Source organism: Centruroides sculpturatus, unplaced genomic scaffold (assembly GCF_000671375.1).
Source record: "Centruroides sculpturatus isolate CEXI.00-Female unplaced genomic scaffold, Cexi_2.0 scaffold12, whole genome shotgun sequence".
In the NCBI taxonomy this organism is placed as follows: domain Eukaryota; kingdom Metazoa; phylum Arthropoda; class Arachnida; order Scorpiones; family Buthidae; genus Centruroides; species Centruroides sculpturatus.
Genome location: NW_019384438.1, coordinates 1,703,053 through 1,730,176, shown reverse-complemented (window position 1 = coordinate 1,730,176; position 27,124 = coordinate 1,703,053). Strand labels below are relative to the sequence as shown.

General features: G+C 33.8%; 4 protein-coding genes across 4 annotated transcripts; 1 reads left to right on the top strand and 3 right to left on the bottom strand.

Moving 5' to 3' along the window:
• Nucleotides 1–733: 733 nt before the first annotated feature.
• LOC111620068 lies at nucleotides 734–2,284 on the bottom strand. The gene is made up of 4 exons (XM_023361911.1): nucleotides 1,256–2,284; nucleotides 1,119–1,187; nucleotides 945–1,034; nucleotides 734–814 (listed from the first exon to the last, which is right to left on the bottom strand). The coding sequence occupies exons 1-4, from the start codon at nucleotides 2,282–2,284 to the stop codon at nucleotides 734–736; spliced, it is 1,269 nt and encodes a 422-aa protein (XP_023217679.1).
• A 2,208-nt stretch (nucleotides 2,285–4,492) lies between these two features.
• Nucleotides 4,493–5,335, bottom strand: LOC111620066 (adult-specific rigid cuticular protein 15.7-like). The gene is made up of 3 exons (XM_023361910.1): nucleotides 5,225–5,335; nucleotides 4,985–5,077; nucleotides 4,493–4,903 (listed from the first exon to the last, which is right to left on the bottom strand). The coding sequence occupies exons 1-3, from the start codon at nucleotides 5,234–5,236 to the stop codon at nucleotides 4,493–4,495; spliced, it is 516 nt and encodes a 171-aa protein (XP_023217678.1). The 5' UTR covers nucleotides 5,237–5,335.
• LOC111620065 (elastin-like) lies at nucleotides 5,308–18,367 on the top strand. The gene is made up of 9 exons (XM_023361909.1): nucleotides 5,308–5,383; nucleotides 6,727–6,822; nucleotides 6,913–7,312; nucleotides 12,293–12,336; nucleotides 12,412–12,504; nucleotides 12,584–13,132; nucleotides 17,396–17,446; nucleotides 17,525–17,617; nucleotides 17,684–18,367. The coding sequence occupies exons 1-9, from the start codon at nucleotides 5,333–5,335 to the stop codon at nucleotides 18,233–18,235; spliced, it is 1,929 nt and encodes a 642-aa protein (XP_023217677.1). The 5' UTR covers nucleotides 5,308–5,332; the 3' UTR covers nucleotides 18,236–18,367.
• Nucleotides 18,368–21,897: 3,530 nt separating this feature from the next.
• Nucleotides 21,898–26,605, bottom strand: LOC111620064 (cuticle protein 18.6-like). Its single transcript, XM_023361908.1, has 6 exons — nucleotides 26,308–26,605; nucleotides 26,137–26,235; nucleotides 25,674–26,061; nucleotides 22,688–22,707; nucleotides 22,517–22,615; nucleotides 21,898–22,441 (listed from the first exon to the last, which is right to left on the bottom strand). The coding sequence occupies exons 1-6, from the start codon at nucleotides 26,314–26,316 to the stop codon at nucleotides 22,049–22,051; spliced, it is 1,008 nt and encodes a 335-aa protein (XP_023217676.1). The 5' UTR covers nucleotides 26,317–26,605; the 3' UTR covers nucleotides 21,898–22,048.
• Nucleotides 26,606–27,124: the final 519 nt, after the last annotated feature.

Here is a 27,124-nt window from a genome sequence, read left to right as displayed (position 1 = left end):
ATATTAAAGATGGCTACTAAATTGATCATCGAAAATCAAATTATTAGTCCATTCTTTTCAGATTAATGACGACGTGATTTTAGATGGTTTATATATATATATATATATTAAAACATTTTATATTTATTTCATTTATGCAAAATTGTTATTTAAGATTAAAAGAAAAATTTAATTTCAATATAAAATTTTAAAAATTGAATTTGTTAGATTACGTAACTTTACTATTTTCGTTCTGTAACACAATATCTATCTGATAACGAAATTCAATAATAAGTGAGTAGTTTTTCTTGTCAGCAGAACTGAAAAATCTTTATTTTTTCTTTATTCTAGTTAAAGGATAACATATATATATATATATATAGCCTATATACATCGATCTTATATNTCTATGATTCTCAAACACAAGACCGTGTTACTATTTAAACACTTGGAGTTTTTCTTACCTTTATTCGGTCTTGTGTTTGAGAATCATAAAAATAATTATGCTGTTATTTATATTGTAGGTTATTATATTTACTTTATCTAATAAAAAATTTTAGAGGTTTCTTGTCACTTTAATAGCACAGAAATATAGAAATATCAGACAAAATTTTGAATTTTTTCCTTAAAAATACCCAAAATATAATTTGTGAATAAATATTTTCAATCGTGCCAATTCTCAAATACACGAAAGTGCATTATTATAAATCGATAATAATAATATTTGATGATCATTTCTCTCGACAGATGGCGCTTAACGGTGTCCCGTAACGCTCTGGCTGACACCCCTGAACTGAATAATCGTCAGAAAATAAGTCGCCGTCATTCCGATAACCTGAAACAAAATTCGAATTAATTTTTTCCATCGATGAAAGTAAAAGTCACGTGAATAAGCGCGTAAACTTTCACCCTATCACGCAACCATTCGCGTAATAAAATTTTTACGAATTAAACTGTCATCTTACATTTACGATGCTAGATCTGGTTACAACAAATAATTCCAGACAAGATAAACCAATTTTTGGGCCGGAAAGACGTTCTAATAATAAAAGAATCTAAACGAAGGTATAGAAGACAATAACTTTTAAAATGTAATTTTTTAAAATTTAAATTATTAATCTATAAGGCTTTTTTTTTACCTTTGATTGTTGCTCAGAAGTAGTTTCGTTAATGAAAAGATCGCACAGATAATCATACGTAGAGTGTGCCTATGTTAAAAAATTAGCATGAATTTATTTAGATTTACGAATTTTAAGACGTTAAAATGATCACTTACAGAATTGGCCACTTCCGCAGCACTCAGGGCCACAGACAAGAAGGCTAACAGGGCGAATGTTATGCAGAGAAGTAGCAGATCTGGAGAAGTATCTTCTGACGGGAACAAGTAACAATATAATGCAATACAACATTCCGGTATGCTAGTGAAGTATACTACGAAAATGTAGATGTTAAAGATTCGATCTACATTTAAGACCAGTTCGCTTAACATCTGATGCTTATCGTGGATTAGATAGAGTGCATCCATGGTGATTTCGTTATTCATCATGGATTCTATACTGGCATTAATCTTGTCGAATAAGCGTGAAATCACTCGACTTACGCAGTATAGATAGAGGATCGAACAGATCCAGGTAATCGATACGAAGAAGAACAAAGTGATAACTCCTAAAATTACCAACATAGCATTCTCGGGAAACAAAATTGCAATTTGGTGGTTGAGACCGGTCAGCTTCAAGAAAATGTACAGAGTGAGGAATATAGAAAAGATCATAATTACGTATATTTTCCAAAATAATTTACGAATGTAAACGTGTAGTTCTTCTCTCTCGGCATCCGAGAGCAAATTCATCATTTTCATCCAACTTTGATCGATGTCTTTCCACATTTTCTTACTGAAACTTTTTATAAAAAATACGGATTTTCCAGCGGCGAAACGGACGGTGAAACAAGTTACGATAATCAATTTGAAGTATGGATTTTGGCCGAGTATTTCCTTTTGCAAATGTAGGATGTCGTCAGATAATACTTTAATCAAAGGCACAATTTTCATGGCCTCGAACAACATCGGAATTGCTACGATGAAAGAAATAACGTCCAAAATAAAGAAAATCCAATTCGAAAGTATATTGCAAAGACAGACGACTAAATGCACTTTTCTGATAACGATATCGAGACCTCCAAATAACTTGTAACTGATAGGTATGGGAACTTGATAAACCACGGCTAGAAGAGTATAAATGGCGACAAAACTACATCTGAAGCACTTTTTGGACTGTTTAGGATCGCAATTATTAATGCAGCCCATCTCGATTCCTACGATAATCTATCTGCTTCGGATATCGATCGTTCGACCTTGATAGTTCGATCGAAAAGCATTACCTTTTCTCCTTCATTAATAATGGGCTTATGTAAGACAATTATCACAAAGTAATTAATATGGGAGAGAGCGGCCATGGTTGGAAGATTTTTAAATTTTTTTTCCTGCAAAATTCGTTTTGTATATTATTTTACATTAGACAGATTTATTATCCTCGTACGTTTATTGTTATTATGCGTTCTAAAAAACTCCATTATATTCTATTATTAGTTTAAAGATGTTAATTTAAATATATAAATATTTCCTGACTAATTAACGGGATCTATTTTGCCGGGATTCATATTTACTAGTTTCGAAAACATTCTTATTATGATTTATTTAATTTCTCGCATTTCTTTATTTTATTTCTTTAGTTTATTAAAAAAACACATTATATTTTGCCAAATTTTCTGGGGCCTCGACCTTTCAGAGGCCTTTTTCTAACTAATCTGTTTATTCCGTAATAGATATTACTAAGGAAGTATGATCTTCACTGCAGTTTTTTCACAATTTAACAGCATAGATTTTATTTTCAGTTTTTTGCATTAACATTAAGAATGTTTTTTCCTACGAAGAATATATTCTTTGGGGGAAATTTTTAACATTTGAGCTATTTTCAATAGACGTAAGGAGAGAGTAGTTCTCTATTAACGTTATTGACACCAACACAGATCCTTATTAAGGAGCTCAAAACAGTTTTATCTTATGTTTCGAGGTTTAATACCTATCCTCAACGTTATATATAAATATTTGTTTCTAAGAATTCTATTAATTTAGAAATAGAAGATCTAAAGTAGATATTTCATTATCTTATCGGCAAAAATTAAAAATAGTACTTCACCAAAATACACTCAAACACAAGGAATGACCATTTTTTTATTTTTGATTCAATCGAATAAAGTATGAAAAATAAAGAATTTGGTTTACATTTTTTAAACTGAAATAAAACTTAAATTTTGTTATAGTAGTAAAATATTAGCAAATTTCTATCACTCAAGATAAGACTTTCCGCTCAGAGAATGTTAGGAATAAAATAACTTATGGGCATATTGATAGATATTTATGTTCGTGTTTATTATATTCTAAATATATTATATTGTATATGTTTTGGAGAACAGGATACGAAACGAAATCAACTAGAATTTTATAATGATGACTGAGAGACGAAACCCCAATGAAAAGGAGGGAGAAATGGGCATCTTTATTCTTTATTAGTTGAAACTACTGTACAAAGAATAAAGATGCCCATTTATTTCTTCTTGCACTCATTCGAAACTAGTGTTCAGAAATAACTTCGTTAGATCACTTACAGATTTACATTCTTTACATGGTGCTTTTTAATGTGATAATTTAAAATTTTCATTTAACAATATTTGGATATAGGACAACTAGATAAATTACTTGCATTTTGAGTGCCTAATAACCAAACAGTTAAGCTCTTAGAAACAATAGCGTTGTAGAAACACAAAATATTTACTTAAAATTGTACAACACTTCTAGTAAAGTATATTTCAGTAGTACATTTTTACAATAATCCAATATAAAAGTATACTGATTAGCGAAAAGTGAAAATATTACGCGGAAAAAAATTTTTAATGTAGACCTACATGTTTTAAAAAGATAAATTATTTTTAAAATGTTTAAAATAATACATAAGTAGAATTTATCAAAACGTAATTTTTAGAATTATATTTTATTAAAGTTCTAGCTAATATAGTTGCTAATAATTTAATAATAAAACGTAATAGAACTTTTTATAGTAATTAATCGATCCTTCAAATGTAAAAGAATTTATGAACCTGTATTAAAAGCTGATTAATTTATTTCGAGTGAGCGAAAATTCTGTAAACGATGACCTTCTGACGCATTTCTAAACAGAATAAAATAAAAATTTTAATTTATATTTACAATATTGACTTAAATTGAAGTTTAATTTCTTAAAAAACAATCCAAGAAAGTAGATAAATTTATAAAAGATCCAAAATAAATATCAAATATTTTAAAAATATATTTCTATGTCTCGTATATTCGTGTTAAATCGCGATCTGTTTTAAGCAGAATATTATAATCATGGAGTATTATAAATGAAGAAAACAGTGGACAAGTCTACATAAATTTCTAATTTTTTATTTAATATCTTAAAACGGATTTTCCAAATTAACCTTTGTAACCCAAACCGTAAGCGCCATAGGCACCAAAGGGTGCTCCAACGACACCCTTGTATCCGAAAGCGGCTACGGGGGCTGCCACTGCTGCCACGGGGGCGGCGGCAACTGCCACTGGTGCGTGAGCCACGACGGCTGGGCTTCCTGAGATGGGTCCGGTGTAGGGGGAGGCAATGGCGGCGGCTGCTGGAGCGCTCAAAGCGGTTCCTGGTTCGTTAGTCTTGACCACGGCGCGGAATCCGGCGGCATCGGCTACGTATTCGACTCTTCTGGCACGTCCGTCGATGTCACCGATGACGTAAGATCCTCTCTTGTTACCCCAGCCGTCACCTACTTCGCTACGTCCATTGGTGGCACCGACTCCGTTAGCAATTTGGTAGTTAAAGGCGTAGTTACCGAAGTCCTGTGGACGAAACGGAAGTTAGTTAAAGTACAGATAAGTGGCAAAACCGAATACAAGCCGAGGAAAGTAGGCCCTACTCACATCTTGTCTTCTGGAGCTGATGCTGGCTCCTCCGTGTCCTGCACCGATGAGACCGGCGGAAGCGGCAGCTACCAAAGCAAGAAAGATGGCGATCTGTCGAAAAACAATATGCAAATTAATTCTCTAAGCCATTTCTCTTGTAAAGTATTCGACGATGGTGCCGAATTTTTCGGACTGCATCACTCCGAGAACCGTTTGCAGTTACTCGAGTTGTGCCAGTACAATGCAAGGAGTACTTACTTTTGCAACCATGATTGTTTCGAGATGTTGTACTATAAAAATTTCTGATATACATCCGAATTTATACACTCCAATAGTGTGACGTCATTATCATTTATCCGTTTGAAAATGGCGAATATCGTAGGATATCCTTCACCTATTTCGCGAGTCGAAATACCGGTAATGTTGCTTCGTATTAATAGCATTTTTCTATACGAAACTATTTTTTAATTGCTTTCTTTTGTGATCGATTTTTTGTTTTTATTTGATATATTCCCTTTTCTCACTTAAAATATTCGAAACTCGTCAAGAATTTTCATAAGTTCGTGAAGATAAATTATGCAAAACGTTTAAATTAGCACTTGGAAAAGCTACTTTTCTAGTCTTCGGGGAAAACATCATATTTTTCTATTATAAACTGCATACAAAATACATTTAAAAATTCGCTTTATCTGTAAAAAAAATTTGTATTACAAAATTTGTGCATTTAAATGAGTAATTTTCATTACCCATCAGGATGTGTAGTTAAGTAATGCGACGGCGCGTCGTCGCGTCGCTTCGCGTCGCATCGATTCATATAGCAATTTCAAGAGTAACGAGGCAAGTCGTCGTGCCTCGTAGTCACTATTAATTCTACGGCATTCAAGCGTAACGCGACACGCTTCCTCTTACTAATTAAGATTTTTTAATACTACAATTTTTATGTTTATACCACGAAATGAAAAAAATAAATACATTTTTATTTATATTTAAAGAATAGATTTATTTAATTTCTTGAAATTTTTAGTAAAAAATTCAATAAAAATAAAGTTAAATAACAGAAGAATAATTAAAAAAAATATATTATTCACATTCGAATTCGTTTATTAATTTCTCCATTAAATTCTATTTTAATTAATTATGATTTATATTTATTAAAAATTTTAATTAAAATATAATTAATGCTTTTTATGAATATTTTCATTAAAATTAAATTAAATAAGATAATTAATTAAGTTTAGATTAATGTAATCTTATACTGATTCGACGTAGAAAAACCCAAACAATGTATCTTTCCTATAACATGTTACAACTATTCATTAGCCTACTCTATTTTGAGTGGCGAACCCGAATCCCTTTATCCTTCATTCTAGTCAAGTTTTCATTTTTTACAATAAAAGATTTTATAAATAAATGAAATAAATATAAATTTAGAAGCCCGTATGGCTTCAAATAGCTACAATAAAGTATAAAGCGGTAACGACCTAGAAAATCGGCAAATATCTATCACATGCCAATTAACCAGTTTTCCTTCTGGAGCTGGATTAACATTCAAGGTCTTCAGATATATTTCGGGTTTTTTTTTTTGTTCGAAAAATCGGTATAAAAGAAGAAATGTCTTAGGAGAAAAGTACAATTCGTCAATAAATCAAAGCAAAATGTTTTCCAAGGCAAGTATTCCATACAATGTTGTCTTTGATACGTGGATTAACCATCCCGCCAAGTACCTTCAGTAGTTAATCTTTAGCAATTTTTTGTTGCAGGTAGCTGTTCTTTTCGCTGTTTTCGCCGCTGTCTCTGCAGGAATCGTTCCTGGAGCAGCTGTAGGAGGCCACAGTGTCAGTTCTCGCAGACAAGATGTAAGTAGACGATCCAACCGAAAGGAATCGTTCCGAAATTCTTCAGGAGTTATCGCAATTTATCTCACCTCCAAGTTTTCTTCATTCTAGGATTTCGGCAACTACGCCTTTAACTACAATATTGTGAACGGAGTCGGTGCCACCAACGGACGTAGCGAAGTAGGTGACGGCTGGGGTAACAAGAGAGGATCTTACGTCATCGGTGACATCGACGGACGTGCCAGAAGAGTCGAATACGTAGCCGATGCCGCCGGATTCCGCGCCGTGGTCAAGACTAACGAACCAGGAACCGCTTTGAGCGCTCCAGCAGCCGCCGCCATTGCCTCCCCCTACACCGGACCCATCTCTGGAAGTCCAGCCGTCGTGGCTCACGCTCCAGTAGCAGTTGCCGCCGCCCCCGTGGCAGCAGTGGCAGCCCCCGTAGCCGCTTTCGGATACAAGGGTGTCGTTGGAGCACCTTTTGGTGCTTACGGCGCTTACGGTGCATACGGTGCCCCAGTAGCTGCTTTTGGCTACAAAGGCTAAATCTGTAAATTGCATAAATTATTTTTTATAAATTACGTTGATCGAAGGAATCTTAGGCTGCTTGAATATGTTATTATGAGAGATAATCGAAATAAAATTTAATATATTTATCACACGTTTATCTTCTTTTTCAATGATAACTTCGACGTTCATTTACATTGCATTTTTAAGTTTCTAAAAGACGTAACTGTTACATTTAAAAAGTTTTTTAAAAGTGAAGTCCGTGAATAATGACATTTCGTTCGTTGCTTCCAACATTTTATCAACTTGACTAATGATCTACCAGAAAAAAGTCGAAAAACATGAAACACCAGGAGTTACCGCCTCGTTAGATTCACTGAATCGTAAATTTCAATATAATCTTTTATTTTATATTCATTATTATTTTTAATAGGAAGAAAAATATTAAAGATGGCTACTAAATTGATCATCGGAAATCAAATTATTAGTCCATTCTTTTCAGATTAATGACGACGTGATTTTAGATGGTTTATATATATATATATATATTAAAACATTTTATATTTATTTCATTTATGCAAAATTGTTATTTAAGATTAAAAGAAAAATTTAATTTCAATATAAAATTTTAAAAATTGAATTTGTTAGATTACGTAACTTTACTATTTTCGTTCTGTAACACAATATCTATCTGATAACGAAATTCAATAATAAGTGAGTAGTTTTTCTTGTCAGCAGAACTGAAAAATCTTTATTTTTTCTTTATTCTAGTTAAAGGATAACATATATATATATATATATAGCCTATATACATCGATCTTATATGTTTCGATTTTACATGTAGATATTTAATTATCTACATATAAAATCGAAAGTAACATATGTATGTACTGTACCATTTCTAAACAAGAGTATAAAAAGTATATACCAGTATTTCCCAACGTGGGGCCCACGCCCTACAGGGGGCAATTCGAAAATGGACTCGTTCAGAGTTTAAGTTAACCGTATAGCCGCTGTATATGTTGGGGGCATAAGAATTTTAGAAAGGCTTAGGTGGGGCATAGCACAAAAAAGGTTGGAACACACTGGTATAGGCCTATATACTTTATTCTTCTAAACCCTTTGATCAATCCGGACTAAATGTTTCAGAGGTAATCTGTAAGACCCTGCGAAAAATATAGGCTATCACGAAACCTGGACATCCTTCTGATTTCGTCCCATTGATACTTTTTGACAGTTTAAATTTAATGTATTATTAGGTAGATAAGCACTGTGTGATAATGAAGGGGCCACACAGTTTACAAATTATATTCTTAGTGAAGACTTCAAAGAGTATAGTATTCTCTACACTCTTAAACTACCATTCCATATCCATAAGACTCCTATACTATACAAAAAGTATAATAGAAGTTCCGTCGAAATAACACCGATGCGTGGAGTTGGCTTAAATAACCAAATTTTTAATATGGTTTTAATTTTAACATTTGCTTTTTTTTTTACTTTTGCCTGGCATATCTACTGATGTTTTTATAAATATACTATAATTTTTCACACGCCGATTGATGGAAGACATCACAATCGGTTCCTCTTTCTATTGGATTTCGAGAAAAACACGTAATCGCTTCTGCCTCTAATAATCTACATAAATGCATTTTTAAATCACTCGAACCTAACTACTCGAGTAAGATACTTGAAGGGAACTTAACTAAGAATATTTAATTGTTCTTGTAAATTAGTTAAAATACTTTAAAAGAAATATATTGATTCGGTACGTTCGAATATGCCCGTTCGAATATGTCGTCCCCTCCCTCAACACTCGGTCCCGTTTGTGAGCTCGGCCGAACAGGCTTTCTAAATGAAAGGTCTTAGTGCTCACAGGGAAGAAAGTGTTAAAGAAAAAAGTCTATATGACAATACCATTATAATTATGTTGTGCTAGTTTTTCTAGTTAATAATTGCGCCTTAGAAACAATACAGCTCCGAATTTTTGGTGTCCTTTATTAAGACATCTACAGGAATTGTTCCTTATCTTGGAAATTTCGGATTAAGATATACTAAAGCTGTAAACTTTATCGAAAGCGGAAACCATTATAATATAATGAAACAATATTAAATTTCTTTTGTTTAAATTAATTCACTTTCTCAATCTCGCTCCCTTTTTTCCACGAGTTAAGACGCCCTTGTAACATAAAGCACTAAATTGTAACTTGTTTAGCATTATTATTAGATTTTGTACTGGTTTTTTATCTTTATAACTATAAATATTGATATTAAATAAATAAAAATTCGAATAACAATAAAGAGTATTCAATAAAATTCCTAATAAAAAGAAAGAAAACGAAAACTTGTCTTATTACGTAACGCTTTTACTTTGATTAAAAGTATATTTATTGTATTTTATACAATGTCGTGTCTAACAATTATCAAGTTTGCTGTTTTCTTAAGAAAAGTAGAATTGATTTAGGTTTTTAGATATAATTCTCGACAGTTATGCGCATAAGTATGATTTATTTCGTGGATAAAAGTTAAAATTCAGACGAATAAAGTGATTAATTAATATATTTATTATTTACGTTATACAATTTTTAGTATCGTGTTCTTTATGCTCCTACACTTTACATTATTTCTTCGTATAAAAATCGCAAAGTAATTTGCTAGACATTACGCAATTTTGATTAGACTACTTTATAATGTTGTGTGCACTCTTTCGTGACGGCGAGTTTTTGTTTTCTAAATTTAATTTCTAAATTACTATAACCTCGGTTTTGATTTTTCAATTTTTTTTTTTTGAAAGAAATAACACATTATGTTTCTGCATTTAATTAATCGGAAGTTAAACAAATACAGTCAAATCTTTAACGGACATCTATTTTTTCGAGAATTGTTTTCTCAACAAAAATGCATACAAAATTTTAGCCTACAAATAACAGCTATTTTTTTTTTTGCTGAAAGTTTGGGGAATTCCTCGGATTTTTAAGAAAAATCCGAGCTGGACACGTCACTTTCATACTTTGAATGGTGCCACCACCCCGAAACGCCCTAAATCAGAGATACACTTTTATGACATTGCTCTGAATCGACGTTTCTCATAATTTAAAGTGAAAGATAAATGCAATTAAAGTCATTTAATTATTCCGTTTAAATTTTATAAAAAACACAGAAGTTCAATTGCGTGCAGTTGGGTGAATTCTAAAAATTGCCAAGTTCGACGCGTCAGGAAACAATAGGCCCATAAATCAAAATTTTCCTTAATTTGCGTAAAATAACAAAGCGAACAGAGAAGGGAACCTTGAAGTTTTTAAAAGTAAGAAAGAAAAAATATGAAAATGTTTCTGAAACGGAACCTCGAGGCGTACTTAAGATGAACAACGGCAACAACAAAAAAGTATATTTAACGTATGCTTTGAATGTCAAAAGTAAATTCTATAAAAATTAGAGCATTTATTGTCATTATCAACGATCGACGATGTGGGTTAAGGAACAAGGACAGATGACCATTAACTATATACCAAAGCTGAAGGTAGAGTAAACCACACCTTCGACAGGGCGTCCTTGCAATACTTGATTTGTCGGGTGGCATTCGGTTTATTTATTTTTTTTTAAACTATAACGAACAATACTAATTCCTCGAATATCTCTATCTTTGATAATGAACTACATTAATTCTAATTATAGATCGGGATTACCGTCTTTAAAATTCCATTTTAATCCAGTTAAACGGCAAAGGTTTCTAGATCATGTCAAATAAGATAAAACAATGCGTGAAAGTATCCCTGTTCTATCTCACGAATACAATGCTGTGGTTTTATAATAAAGAATTGTTTACTGTTAAATTTCGCTCCGAGTGTTAGAAATCTTTAAAATGATATTGTTTGAAAATTAGAAGCTGTACATGGAATATTAATAAAGTTTTCATCAGGAAGTAGGTTTTAGGAAGTTGTCAAGGTCCCGCTTTTAGTCATTCGAAAAATATGACTAAAAGCGTCACTGTTAGATTATTAGGCACCGTTAATTCACGTTTAAAATTAAACTAACGTATTTATATTTTAGATATTGTAATGTACCGCTCCAAATTTTATCGATTCTCTAGATTTTTATTATAGGAATTAAACAAGATTTCGGGCCTAACCAGCAAGAATCTTAATGGTTTTCAAGTAAATGCTTTTAATTTAAAAGCCCATAAAAATGTGAAATAAAAGATAAAAGATTTTATTGTAATTTTAATTCCGTTCGCTTTTAAAATTTTAACGAATAAAACGAGTTAATTGTCTATATCCGTGAGGAATTCTTGCAAAAACAGTTGACCTCTAAAACTGAAACTGCACTCTTCAACAAAGTAAAGTAGAGCAATGAATTATTTATCTTGTTTCGTATCACTTCTTTTTCTTTACATTCTTTTACTCAACGTAAAACAAAAATTCACTTTCAAAAAACGCTCATCCTTCTACTCGGATAACAGATAACCGATACGAAATTATGAATTAACCTCTTAACTCCTTCGGATTATCAGCCCCTTTACTAACGAAGAGTGTAGTAAATTCATATGTTAATTTTTAGATATGAAACTTAATTGTATAAAAACAATCTAACGCTAATAGATATAAACGTAAATTTATTGAAATATTTTGAAAATGGCCGTAAAACCTGTATTTCGAATAGACTACTTTATAAAAACTTGTGTTAAATTTTATTCGCGTGCCGAATAATGGAATCATTTTAAAAATACTCTTTTGGCAATTAATCACGAATTAGGAGGAAAATGTGCGATGTGCGTTCCGTTAAGTCTTTGTTTTCGGGCGATTCCCGGTAAGCGGCCGCGCCACGGTGAAGTATGGCCCCACCCTTCGAACGGAAACAAGTCGACCTTCCGAGACCCGTCGATCACTTCGGGCTCGCCTCCGCAAGAAGGCCAACAACATGCTGCACCTTCGGATGGCCGACTGATGATTATTGCATCATAGTTCTCTCTGACCGGTATATAAAGGCCAGCGACGCCTTCCCTTTCCATCAGATCTCAACATGATCCAAGTAGGTAGAGTTCCATAAGCAAACATCACTTGGGAATACGGGACCACGGTTAAATTTTTTATTTGTTCGTTTCAGATCGTTTGTTTCGCTTTTCTTTTGGCCGTCGCATCCGCAGGATACGTAGGAGCGGGCGTCGGAGGACACAGCGTTAGCTCCAGGAGACAAGACGTAAGTTAAACCGAAAATCTTCGCTGTTAGCCACGTCCGAAGCAGCGAAATGTCTAAAATTCATCCAATTTCTTTTTAGGATTTCGGAAACTATGCCTTCAACTACCAAATTGTGGATGGATTAGGTGCCACCAACGGACGTGCCGAAGTAGGCGATGCCTGGGGCAACAAGAGAGGTTCTTACAACTTGGCAGACATCGACGGACGTGCCAGAAGAGTCGAATACGTCGCCGATGGTGCCGGATTCCGCGCCGTGGTCAAGACTAACGAACCTGGCACCGCCTTAAGCGCCCCAGCAGCCGCTGCAGTGGCATCTCCCTACACCGGACCCGTCTCCGGAAGTCCCGCTGTCGTGGCTCACGCACCCGTTGCGGCAGTCGCAGCAGCTCCAGTTGCAGCCGTCGCAGCTGCTCCAGTTGCAGCTATCGCCCCAGCCGCCGTTGGGGTGGCCCCCGCCTTTGCCGCCGGCGTGGTAGCCAAGGGTGTGGTGGGTGCACCTTTCGCCGCAGGATACCTCGGAGCTCCCTATGGAGCGGCGGCTCATTACGGAGCGGCGGCCCATTATGGAGTTTTGGGCGCACCCGCAGTGGCCGGACACTTCGGATTAGGAAATAAAGGACTCTTCCATTAAACGGACCAAAGTCTTAATCGCATCTGACCGATTGTGTATCGCTTAGCTTTAACTTGGTTTCTTTTTTTGTCATTTATATTTATGTTATGCGTGACTGATCTCTACGGTTTGGATTTCCATTTATGTAAATAACTAGACCGCATTATGTACAGCACGGACGAGAAATGTGAAGAAAAATAAAAAGTGTCTCATTATAATATTTTTCGTGTCTTTTGTTTCAAAATATTTAAAATTGATTTAGTATAGATCCCTCGATGAAGTGACGATCATTTAATCTTAATAAGCATCCCTGTCCTTCTACTTGTTCCTTTGTTATCGATGACAGTTCTTCGTGTCGTTTTCCTATCATCACTCCCTTTCTACCCTTTCTTTATAATTTTCTGTTTTACTAACTTACAATAAGTTAGGATTAACGCGAGATAACCAAGCTACGGGGACCCCACATTACCAGACTACAGTACTACAACTTAAAGCTTCGCGCTTTTAAATTTATTATTGGTACGGCTTCTTATATATTAGGGCCACATAAATTTAAATACGGCTCTGACAATAGATAATTAATTTGCTAATTTATGAAATTTAATACACAAAAAATGTAAAGGGATTTTAGGGGATTCTATTTGTCAGAAATGATAAAAATCCTTTTCATACATCCTAAAAAATATTTTTGAATGCTTTCTTTTGCACTTCCTCTTCATAATTTTAAAAATTAAGTATTCAATTGTTATGATCTTTACATGAAATTAAAGTTTCACTTGTGTTTTAATAAAATAATTAAAAATTATTAAAATATTTTAAAGTAAAATTATATCATGTTATAAAATTGGTAAGAACACAAATTCTATTCATATTGAAATATGTAATTAAGGATTAAAGCTCATTAAAGTTTTTACAAGAGGAAAAGCTAGAAAGAAATTTAAAGATCACACTTTTTACGTTCTTGTTCTATTATTTATGTAATTGAAAAAAAGCAAGATTGAAAAATACTATTCGAAAACTGGAACCTTTCTAAATTTTTAAGAAAGAAAAATTGGAAAAAAAAAATTATTGTTTCATGAATATCTTGATTAGTGATGTGAACTGTTCGCGAATTATTTGATATAAAGATATGTTAGGCCTATAAAGAAGTAACAGTATTCGTCAATACGTCAATACGTTTTGTTAACACGTGTACGTGTTAACAAAAGATAAAGCAATGTATAATTAGATATACAAAAAACCAGATAAATATTACTAATCAGAGGTTAGAACTTCATTCTTATCGAGCTATTATGTTGCTAATTAATTAATTAATCAGATATTAAGCAAATCTCTACTACAGATAGTAAAGCAATGAACGATTTGACGATTATTAATAAACTTTATTAATAAAATCAGTTAAAATATAAACAAATAATTTTTTTAAAACAAGAAAGATCTAAATATAAACTAAAATTACAAAAATTAGAACGAACATACGTTGTATCATTAACTGTATAAGTTACACGTATTTCTCTCTCTCTTCCCGTGGCATCTTCTATACTTGTTGCACATGTTGAGGCTTTCTTACCCATTTCTCTTTATCTGGAGCAAACTCCATTTGTCTATTGATTTATGCTGTTGAACAATTCATTCTTGGACAGTCGATTTAAAGAGGCTATTAATGGGAAATTAGAGCTTATATCGTTCAGTTATATCGTTCAGTCATCCTCTTAATATATGTCTTGTGAAGCTAATTTTCCTTTTCTCATTTTCCTAATTCTCATTACTTGCTGTAAGATTTCCCACTTTTTTTCCAATTTTTTATTACTTCGTCTACATAACTTTTTCCTCCACCCTTCTTTAACACCATATACTAAATGAGTGAATCATTTTCATGAGTACATTTCGCTTTTGTTCAGAGTCTAGAATTCACATCGAAATCAAGTTTTTCTTCCGGTCTTCTGGCTACACCGTTATTTGTAATTACTTTTCGAACCAGTGTAAAAGTTGTCTTACCAATTCTGTACTTTACTTTCAAGGTCGAGTCCCAATTTTTTGTTACCGAACTTCCCAGATAATGGAATTTATCTACAACTTCCAAGATTTTTCCGTTATATTTGAAATTAAATCTATTGTTATTTTCAGCAGCACATTCTATATTCTTTAAATTACTTATGTTTTAATATATCCTATTGTTTTCATTAGTCTATCAACCGGTCTTGATTACCATCATGACTGAAAACAAGCAAAACATATAATTAACACTATTAAATCCATTGATATAATTACTAGTAAAGTTGGAAGCATTACAACAATACTGATAACGGAAAAATGTTAGGCTTTTTTTTAATGTAAGTGGTTCTCTAAAAGATTTAGAAGAAACAATTTTGCAATAATGCTTTGTTATTATTGTATAGCGAACGTAGTCTTGTATTATAGCCAATCAGTCATCTGATGATTATAAGAGTAGGAGGAGCAAACTGTATTTTTAATCATTCAAACAATCAATTTTTCGGCTTTGAATGATTAAAATTTTTCTACCATTTATCTTCCTTATTTGGACGTGGACCACCTATATCCACAAAAACTTGTTTACTAGATTTATCTACTCCTGTCACATATCAAGGTTGCTTTAAATAAATTAGCAATTTATTCCGCATAGTCCACAATAGTTTGACCTTTTCTCATTTGTTTTTACTATCTAGATTCATTTCGCGTTAAAACATCATTTGATATTGAAAAACAGCTTCACAATAATTAATTTATGGATTTATAAAATTATTCGATATTTCTAATTATCTCTGGATAAAAATTTTCTATTTTTTCTTTTAATTTAGGAGCTAAATTCTAAATAAAACTTATCTCTGTATCTGCAAAGTAGACTCCATACCATCATATTTTTAATTAAGCTATGTTTAATAAAATTAAAAGAAGCTTAAACAACCTCCTAATTCGAGTTTATGGTTAGAAAACAGTTGATAATATTATGGTTCCTCTAAAAATTAAATTGTTTGAATCAGTAATTCCGTCTCGGATACGGAGTTTGCAAACCACACATTTATTCTCTGGAATGGCTACTTAACAACAATTTAAATGTTGATGATAATCTCATATGACTAAGTAAGAAACTCGTAATCAATTTTCCAGTTAAATTAAATCTGCAATTATATAAATGAAATTTAATATTTTGGATAGAATGCTAATTAAACGTTATGTTAAAGTAGTTCTACTAAAGTGCACCCGACTAACAAATTTTAATTTCGAATGTTGCATATGCGTGGTGCTCTCCTTATTAAGTAAATAAAGTCATTCCTGACAATAATTCTTAAGTAAAATTAATGCTCGTTTATTGTTCTAGGTGACCTTCAAAGCTTGGGTTTATGATTTCATAAACTGCATCTTCGAACAATTGGATTTCTTGAAAAATTTATTGGATATGGATCTCCTTTTCTTCCTCACAAAATTGTTGAATGAGAAAAAACTCGATCCAAAATTATAAATTCATGCAGTGGTTTTTAACCTCTTGAAATTTTATTTAAGGAGATAGGGCCATCTCATTTTTTCACGCGTATTTTAGCCTAGGTTTAGGTATAGATTCAACGATTAAAAAAGAATATTTATCTGTGCCTATTCATTAACATAAATATATTTAGGACTAGGTTATATATTTACAACAGAAAAAATACAATTCTCAATTAAATAATGATAATAATTAATCTCTCAGAAATGTCTTGCAGATATCTCACACATAAAAAGTAGACAGCACTCTCGATGTATAAGTACTGCACAGTACAGTACATCACAGTTTAAAAATTAACGAATTAATTAATGTATTTGTATTTGTTAATTAGAACACTTAGATTTAAAATATTCAATAGCCAAAAATTCCACTTTTAAATGTCTAACGAGTTTATTTATTATAAAAACCAGAATTTTAAGCATAATTATACTTAACAACAAAGAAACCATTATAGCAATTCATTCTAAATTGTAAAGTGTGTCAATTTTTATTTTTCTATGTCATTAACATGAATCTGAAGACGTGAAAATATTTTCGTGAGCAAATATCTGTAGATATCATGTTTAACGGTAATAATTATTCCGAAGGTGTGCGTGTGCGATACGAATTTTGTGCTATTCTTAGCGATAAGGAAGGTAGACGCGACCCCACCCTGTCGGGCTACAAGACGACCTTCTTCAATCTCGTCGATCACTCAAGGACCCATCAGATTTAAGAAGGCCAACAACACGTGTCTTACGCATGTTTATTACATCAGATGTAACAGACCAGTATAAAAGGGGAGAGAAATCATCGCATTGCTATCACTTTCATCAAGCATCATGTTCAAAGTAAGTTACTAGCAAACAACACCAGCTGGATAGACGAAGTTGGCAGAATATTCAATCTTTGCTACTTTCTCCTTTCAGATCGCTTGCTTCGCCGTTCTTTTAGCAGTCGCATCAGCGGGAATTATTGGTCCTGCTCTCGGAGGCACCAGCGTCAGTTCCAGAAGACAAGATGTGAGTTAAATTCATATTTTTAACACCATAAGCCTGTTCTTGAATTTACTTGAGTTTTCAATTTAGGATTTCGGAAACTACGCCTTCAACTACCAAATTACGAATGGAGCGGGTGCCACCAACGGACGTGCCGAAGTAGGTGATGCCTGGGGCAACAAGAGAGGTTCTTACAACTTGGCAGACATCGACGGACGTGCCAGAAGAGTCGAATACGTCGCCGATGGTGCCGGATTCCGTGCCGTGGTCAAGACTAACGAACCTGGCACTGCCTTGAGCGCCCCAGCAGCCGCTGCAGTGGCATCTCCCTACACCGGACCCATCTCCGGAAGTCCCGCTGTCGTGGCTCACGCACCCGTTGCAGCAGTCGCACCCGCTATTGCCGCAGCTCCTGCCCTCGCCGCAGCTGCCGTCCCAGCTATTGCTGCAGCTCCAGCAATCGCCGCAGCTCCCGCTGTCGCAGTAGCACCCGCCTTTGCTGCTGGTCCAGCTTTTGCAGCAGCTCACGGTTTCGCTGCTGGTCCAGCTTTTGCCGCAGCTCACGGTCTGGCTGCTGGTCCAGCTTTTGCCGCAGCTCATGGTCTCGCTGCTGGTGCTCACGGTCTTGGTAAAATCTGGTAATCACCGAAAACGATATCTGAATTGTTGCAATACGCTTTTCTTGTAATTACACAAATGTTTTGTCTGCTTTAAGCTTTGTTGTTATTTTTACAATGTAATACAAAAATTTTATGTAAAGAATTATGGATCTCATGTTGGTTATTTATGCGTAAATAAAGGTTATTTGTTATTCTGTACCTTATTTTGTACTCATTTACTCCTTCTAAACTATTTCGATCTTTCAAATTAAATAATTTCAATTTTTCGATTAAGCTCAAGTTGCTAATTTAGAAATTAGTAACAGTGAAAAGAAAACAACTGTGCAAAAACCTAAATATACACTGTACAAACGTTTTGAATCAATTTTTTCGCTTACACTTTTACGTTTAAACTCACGCATAATTTTTATTCTGACGTTACATCGTTTATCTTTCGTAAAAAAAAAGACAACACAAAATTGTGTGTTGTGAATGTGTCTCTTTAATTCGATCAATTCAGTTCGGTAGACTATCATATACAGCTTTCAGGTTAGGTACTTCTTTTATTGGTTTGTCAAATGCATTTCGGACTTATTTGTATTTTAAGTCCCTCTTCAGTTCAAATCTACAAATTATTTTAAAAATTTTATATACAATTACTTAAAAACAAAAAGGTTATATACAATTAGTGAGATGACAAATTATTCGCGAGTAGATTATATTTACTGACATAAAACTATTAAAAAATTGTTAGACTTATACGTTACCTAAGGTTCTGTTTTTTTAAAAAACCTCCGGTGTATAACTGGTAACGTTGAAAAGAGTTTAAAAATATAGCCATTTTAAAAACACTTCAAATACATTTCACATTAATACGATGATCCTATATCAATATATTTATAATTATTACTTTATAACATTATATATTTTTAACATCAAAAAATATAACATGATACTCATTTTTAACAATTGTTCAAAAAACTTTTATAATTACAACCTTTAAAAAATGTGTATGTTCTACAATAAAATGTTGCAGCAATAATGAACGTTTTACAGGTTAATAACACGTGGTATATTACCATTAACATATTCTCAAGAGAATACATCCACACTTTTACAATATATTTCACGTATTATTTTATGTTACAAGACATTACAAACAAATTTATCTATTAGCGCCCTCTATTATATTATACCACATTTGATCTATTTGCATACCATTTGAAATGTTTATTAAATCATCTTTACATTTTATAATCTCTATATGTTCTTTAAATTTACGTTTATACATATCTTTTTCTAAGTGAATTATTTTTATGTTATTTCTATCAATTTTACACTTACTATTTTTTATATGGTCAAACCATGGAGAATTATTATGTTTTAGTCTAATTGCTGCTTCATGTTCTTTAATTCTTAATTCTAAAGTTCTACTTCTNTTTACATTTTATAATCTCTATATGTTCTTTAAATTTACGTTTATACATATCTTTTTCTAAGTGAATTATTTTTATGTTATTTCTATCAATTTTACACTTACTATTTTTTATATTATAAAGAAATGTATCCTGAGTAATTACAGAAATTGTATCCATAAGAAATGTTTAATTTTAGCTTTTCTTTGATATTTAAAAATGGTAGCTTTTCTACCATTTTGAAATACCAAATGAACCACGGAAAGGCATATAAAATAACTAGTAGTCAGGGACGCTCCCTATTGGGCGTTCTTTGCAAATTCCCATGAGGCACGGTTCCTCTGACTTTTTTGTTCTTATCAATATGCTCTACAGCTCTGTTAAAATCCCAATCTAGATTTCTACCTATTAAACATTCTATAAATACTTTAAAATAATTTAATTTGTTTATTTACCTTCGCATGTAAGCCTCGATTTTAAATGTATCCGCCATTTTTTCATCAAATTTCCCGTGAGTCAATACGCGACGTTCACTGAGTCACGGGATGTTGTAAACGTGCGGCGCAAGGTTAATCAAGGCATATAATAAGGCAAGGCAAGGCATATAATAATTATTTATATCACTCCGTGGTATAAATAATAAATTCATATCAATAATAAATAAATCTATTACAAATAAAAATAATTTATTGTTAATTTAAAATCATCGCTTGGGCGCCCCTAGTGGGCGTTTTAGGCAATGGATACCGTTACAGACGCGACAATGGCTTATATACTGTATGTAGAGGGTGACCGCGCGTGCATCGCTGCGTAACAAGGATGCAATGTGGGAAAGACCGAATGCGGACGTTTCACAGCCGCGAATAGAACTTTCTCAAATCATACAAGTATATTGCTTTTTTGTTCACTAAATGATCTTGTAGTATCATTGTTAGGTGCATCACTGTTAGAAAATTTCATGATTTTAGGCCGAAAAATTAGAATTCGTATTTTAAACTGCACTTTTGAATATTTTTTAACAATAAATTTCGTCTCTGATTGTTTAGTTTCGGATTATTTGTATAATAAAATGAGCGTATTGAGAATGTCTCGAGACACGAAAACGTTCGGTGTCTCACTGAGCAATTTCCTACCGAGACAAACAGGAAACTATTATTAATTTTCAAAACTTTCCTCGTCAGCAAAATGCAGACAATACGAAAATATACACAAATATGCAAAACACGTCATTATAAGTCAAAGAAATAAGACAAATGCATGTAATTTTTTAAGTAAACTTGCAATTGTATACATAAATACGCATTTGTATTGAATATATAAATCCTAAATTTATAAGTATTACATATAAAATAAGTATAAAGTTACTTTATAAATATATATTTTATAAAGTAGTGGAATTTTCATGATTAAAAACTGCCTTTAAAACTATTTTTAAAGATATTAATGTCAGTTTATAACAAAAATAAATAAAATTAACAAAAGTTTTATTAATTTTTTCTTCGGTAAGGAACGATATGCTTAATGAAGAAGACGAATCGATGTCATTGTAGATAAAAATCACAGAATTTCTATCGAAATTTTGTTATTATATCTACAATTCGACCTCTAAATCACACGAAATTAAAATGGGCAAAAATTAGATTAAACATTTTAAATTATAAATATATTACAGAAATATTCCCCATCTAGATAACGCCAATAAGTTCGAATCTTGAACTTGACACAATTTCAAGTTGATATTTTTATACACTAGAAATTTCGTTAGAAGAATAAATTTTCACTATTAAAATATTGTTGAAATAAAAAAGAAATTCTCAATAAATTCTTTATAAAAATAAAAGTATAACTTAATTTTTTTGGAATTTTTAAATTTGAAATGCAATTATTGGTATCAATTTTATTTTGTAACGTTACGTATAAAATTTTACATTTGCATCTCTAGTTTTTTGCTAAACTTTTAACATTGTCAATAATTATTGCGAACTTCAAGCGTAAGTAAAATAAATAGAGGTTTTCACTGCACGTAGACACCGAGAGTTGTCTGTGTCACGCATCTATTTAAAGCAATAAATTTCGATTGTCCAACATCATCTAAAGTATTAGAGGATAATTCGATGTCATCCTCGAAGGAATATTTAGAACACATTTAACGAAGTCTTTTAAAACGCGAATGGTTAAGAAAACCCTTTCTGGTTAAAATAAATTGTATTTAAATACCAAAAATGCCAAAGCAAAAGACAAGTAAAAGTAATAACAAAAAACATTTATTATAAATTTGTATTCTCGCGTCCGCTGTACATAATGCTTCGTGTTCGTATAATACATAAATACATTAACATAGAAGAAAGGGATGAAGAAAGGCAAGAGCCAGTCGCAACACCGACGAATCCAAAAGCAGAGGCGTGGAAAGACTTAGAAAGAAATATGGCTGCGGATTTCGTTTAACCGTGGAGGAATCCTTTGTAGCCCAAACCAGCGTGAGCTCCTACTACTCCTGCGTGGAAGGGAGCGGCGGCAACTGCGACGGGGGCAGCGGCAACTGCAACGGGTGCGTGAGCCACGACAGCGGGACTTCCGGAGATGGGTCCGGTGTAGGGGGAGGCGACGGCGGCTGCTGCTGGAGCGCTCAAGGCGGTGCCAGGTTCGTTAGTCTTGACCACGGCGCGGAAGCCCAATCCGTCGGCGACGTACTCGACTCTTCTGGCACGTCCGTCGATGTCACCGATGTTGTAGGATCCTCTCTTGTTGCCCCAGCCGTCGCCTACTTCGGCGCGTCCGTTGGTTGCACCGACTCCATTGACAATTTGGTAGTTGAAGGCGTAGTTACCGAAGTCCTGTCGATAAATAGAGTCGGTGTTAATACGGTTTTCTGTGGAAATGGCTTTAGAAAGAGGATAAAAAGTACTTACGTCTTGTCTTCGGGAGCTGACGCTGTGTCCTCCGAGGTGGGGACCACCGGCAATGATGCCAGCGGAGGCAACGGCCAAAAGAACGGCTAAGCAAGCGACCTGAAATTAAGCAGAGATAAAAATTAGGCACTGAAGGGATTCGGCAGCTTGGCTGATTTTCCAATTACTTACTCGGAACATGTTTCTACTTTCTGATACCCCAGCCGACTATCGCTGCCCTTTTATACCCTAATCGACAGATCTGACGTAGATATCGATATGGGACACCGTCAACCGGTAGCGGTCGCTGGGCTGTCGATGTTGATGACCTTGGTGATTTACGCTCGACGAAGGTCGTCTTGTTCGATACCTTTTTTGGGTGGGGCACGTCCTTCTTTCCCACAGACTCCGAATCGTCTGATAACCTGAATCGACCTCGATTAATTCCAAAATTTCCGGTTAAAAAGTTGTTCTCGGTTATTTTTACTGATCGAAAACTAAAAACATTGGCTTTTCGCACAGAAAAAAAATTGAGAAATTAAGAAATTACGTTAAAATTGAAAATTGAAACAAAAAATATAATGGACTTCGAACTCAAATGTGAGTTTTAAATAAACACTTGGCTTTATTTCCATCTCTTTTTAGTTGAGGATGGAGGTCGCCGTTTGTATAATATGACCTCCATCCTCAACTAAAAGGAGATGGAAATAAAGCCAAGTGTTTATTTAAAACTTACATTTGAGTTCGAAGTCCAATGTATTTATCAAACACGGTTTCAAAAACAACATAAAAATATAATTTTAAAAATCTATCGATTCGCACGACGGTGGGTTAAGTAACCCAAATCAATTTATAATTTTCGTTGGTTTTTAATATTTTACCGATATTTTTTAACATTAAATACTAGACAAATTATATTTACAAGTGATTTTCTTATAATTAACTTGGCTGTCTCCGATAGAATTGAATACTACCGAAGATAAATAATATTCACCTAAAAAATTCATTATTTAATTAAAAATATATTTTGTTAATTTTCTTACTGTTATAACTAAATGTCGTGTGACTCTTCACATTTATATGCATAGTTTATTCTCTTGTAAGTCTGTTCAAGTTATTTTCTCCTACTTCACTAGCTCTTCCTATTATCGTTACGTCATGTGCTAGTGTCTTACGTCATCCGATCGTCCTTCGCCTTCTAACTATATTACTATGTTTAATCTCCTCGGATAATCGACCCTTTTAATCTTACCGGATTAAATTTTTATTATTTTCTTTATAAATTATTTTAAAACGTATGACAACATCTAGAACAGTTTGTAAGCACTATTGCTGATTTCAAATTATCGCCATTTTACTCTAGTTTCGTTGAATAAAGCATGTTAATCTACAATTATTAATTTTTTTCAGTGCCGGAAACTGAATAAATTGTTTTTGTATAATGCTTAAAGAACAATGAAAGATATTAAACAGATTTGCTTCCACTTATTTTCGTGCCGGTGAATAACAGATACGTGTAAAAATAAGAGAAAACTTTAATTATTCTATAAAACGTGATCTTCCGGATAGTACAGCACCTACTTATGGCTTAACGAATTAGAGGACACCATTTTGTTGCACGTCGATTACAATTACTTCGGTACATAAGTGTATTCAGAGTAGGCGAAGGGCATGTCCTGATGCACTCCTTACGCAGTGGCGTGTTATCCTATGGGCAAAAAGGAGAATTGCCTGGGGCACCAAATCAATCTTTTATAAACTCATTATTGAACTTAGAATATTGAAATTTAAATTTGGGCCATATCTGGGAATCGGATGTTTGAAGTCAACACTGTACAGTACATGGATTCCCCTAATTCAAATTTGCCTGGTCCCCACGAATTTATAATGTGCCACTTACGACGTGTCACGCCTATTAAAATAAATTTATTCTTACAAAACACCTTTATAAAATTCCTCTTCAATTAATAATAGCGAATAAACATGAAACAGTAAGGCAAATATCAGGAGGAGTAATTATGTCGTTCGGTTTCCTCCCTACAGACTCCATAGTTATACGTATCTTTTATAACCTCAAGATGCTCATTTTATACAATGAAGATCATTATACAGAGAATATTGATCTCGATTCTGCGCGTAACGGAGAATGTTCAGTACTTTTTTATTTTTAGTAGAAAATCTATATTTGGATGGTAGACATATTTTATTGTATAAAACTGATTAGCAACATGCATAAATTATTTTCATTAACCTTATGATCGGATTTCAGATGGCGATTCCGTCGAAAATCGAGAATGAAATAACAAAAATTGTAAATTACATGCAATAATTAATTTTTGATGAAATTGTCTAATTAATTATCGTAATTTAATCATTGGCTAATTTCTAGCTAATAAATTAAGATTCATACAGTTCATTGCAGTACGTAATTTTGATTAATGGAAAAATTATTCCATTAGAAACGATTAAAGGAAGTGAAATCACGAGTTCCTCTTTGAACAAAGGTATTTTGTTCTCAGTTCAGTTCAGTTTATTACAAATGACTAATGCAATTTAAACTGTAAAGTTCGGGCTGTTCTAAGATTAAAAAAAAAAAAAAATAGATTCGGCACCAATTAAAAATTTTGATTTAAATATTGATTTTTAATGACTATTCATTTCTGTTTTCAACAATGTTCTTAAAATTAAAATATTAACGCAATGCTAATTAGTAGTCTTCCTTTACTGTTTTTAATGTCGATATTCTTTTAATATTTTCCGAAAACCCGATATCACTTAGGAATATCAATATAAAATTGAGATTTATGGTGAATCTTTAGTCAGTCGATTCATAATTTAGTATTTCGGAGTTTTAGGATAAAAATTTTTCTCTGTTAAATAAAATAAACAATTATTATTGTTAGTATTGATTTTACAAATCGTCAAGTTGGAAATGGTTCGCGTAGGAATAAATCAGGAAAATGTTCGAGAAACCAAATAAATAGCAAAAACAAATTTTATTATATATTTGTATTCTCGCGTTCGCTGTACATAATGCTTCCTGCTCCTATAATACATAAATACATTAACATAGAAGAAAAGGGTGAAGAAAGGCAAGAGCCAGTCGCAACACCGACGAATCCAAAAGCAGAGGCATGGAAAGACTTAGAAAGAAAGATGGCTGCGGATTTCGTTTAACCGTGGATGAGTCCTTTGTAGCCCAAACCAGCGTGAGCTCCTACTACTCCTGCGTGGAAAGGGGCGGCGGCAACTGCGACGGGGGCAGCGGCAACTGCAACGGGTGCGTGAGCCACGACAGCGGGACTTCCGGAGATGGGTCCGGTGTAGGGGGAGGCGACGGCGGCTGCTGCTGGAGCGCTCAAGGCGGTGCCAGGTTCGTTAGTCTTGACCACGGCGCGAAAGCCCAATCCGTCGGCGACGTACTCGACTCTTCTGGCACGTCCGTCGATGTCACCGATGACGTAAGATCCTCTCTTGTTGCCCCAGCCGTCGCCCACTTCGCTACGTCCGTTGGTGGCACCGACTCCATTGACGATTTGATAGTTGAAAGCGTAGTTACCGAAGTCCTGTCGATAAACAACATATTAAGTTGACGTTTCCCGTTGAATGCTGACGGGAGGATTAGAATGTACAGTACTTACGTCTTGTCTTCGGGAGCTGACGCTGTGTCCTCCGATGTGGGGACCACCGGCGATGATGCCAGCGGAGGCAACGGCTACGAGAACGACGAAGCAAGCGACCTAAAACCAAAATAAAATTAATTTTAAACACCCGAATGATCTCGTCTGTAATCTTGACACTTGGATACTTACTCGGAACATATTTCTGCTTTGTGATGGATCAAGGGATCGTTGTTTCACCTTTTATACTTTTGTGATGCAGTAACCGAAGTCGGATACCGGTGTAGTCGACCTTGGTGATCGACAGATGACGAAGGTCGTCTTGTTCGATAGGTTTGGGTGGAGCACCCTTCTTTCCCACAGACCGATACCCGTTATCGACCTCGATTAATTCGAATATTTGAAGTGAAAAAAGTAGTTTCGCTCTATTTTTATTCATTAACAGTAAAGATTTGAATTACTAGTTTTACCGTCCTCAGTGCTCCCCGTAGATGCGTAACAGCTTTTTTCGTAAACGGAATAAACTCGTTCGGTTCAAACTTGTCTTTCTTGTCGTTGTTCTACATTTCTATTTGCGGATTTGCCCGATCCAAATATATGCTTTTATTATCCAGACAAATGCTTGATTTGTGATTTAGCCTTGAATTACGATTAGTCCTCGACTTTTGCTAGTATTTATGTAACAGTAAGAATGGCATCCACACCGAAATATAACGTCAATATTCTTGTTATGGCTTTTACTCTGCTGCAAATGTATTATTGTAAGATATTTTTCATTTTGAACTTGCAGTTTCTTTGTACTGTACAATACTGTATATTATTTGCAATGGAGGCATTTAGATTCGAAGATTTGCAATTTAGATACGATTCTCATTCTAATGAGTTCCTCCATCGTAAAGAATATATTCTGTTTTATAGTTTCTCGTAGAGGATTTGTGATTTATCGTGTTTGCAGGAGTTTCTTGCTTTTTATGTCATAGTTTTATAACTGTCCTAATTTTAAACTTTA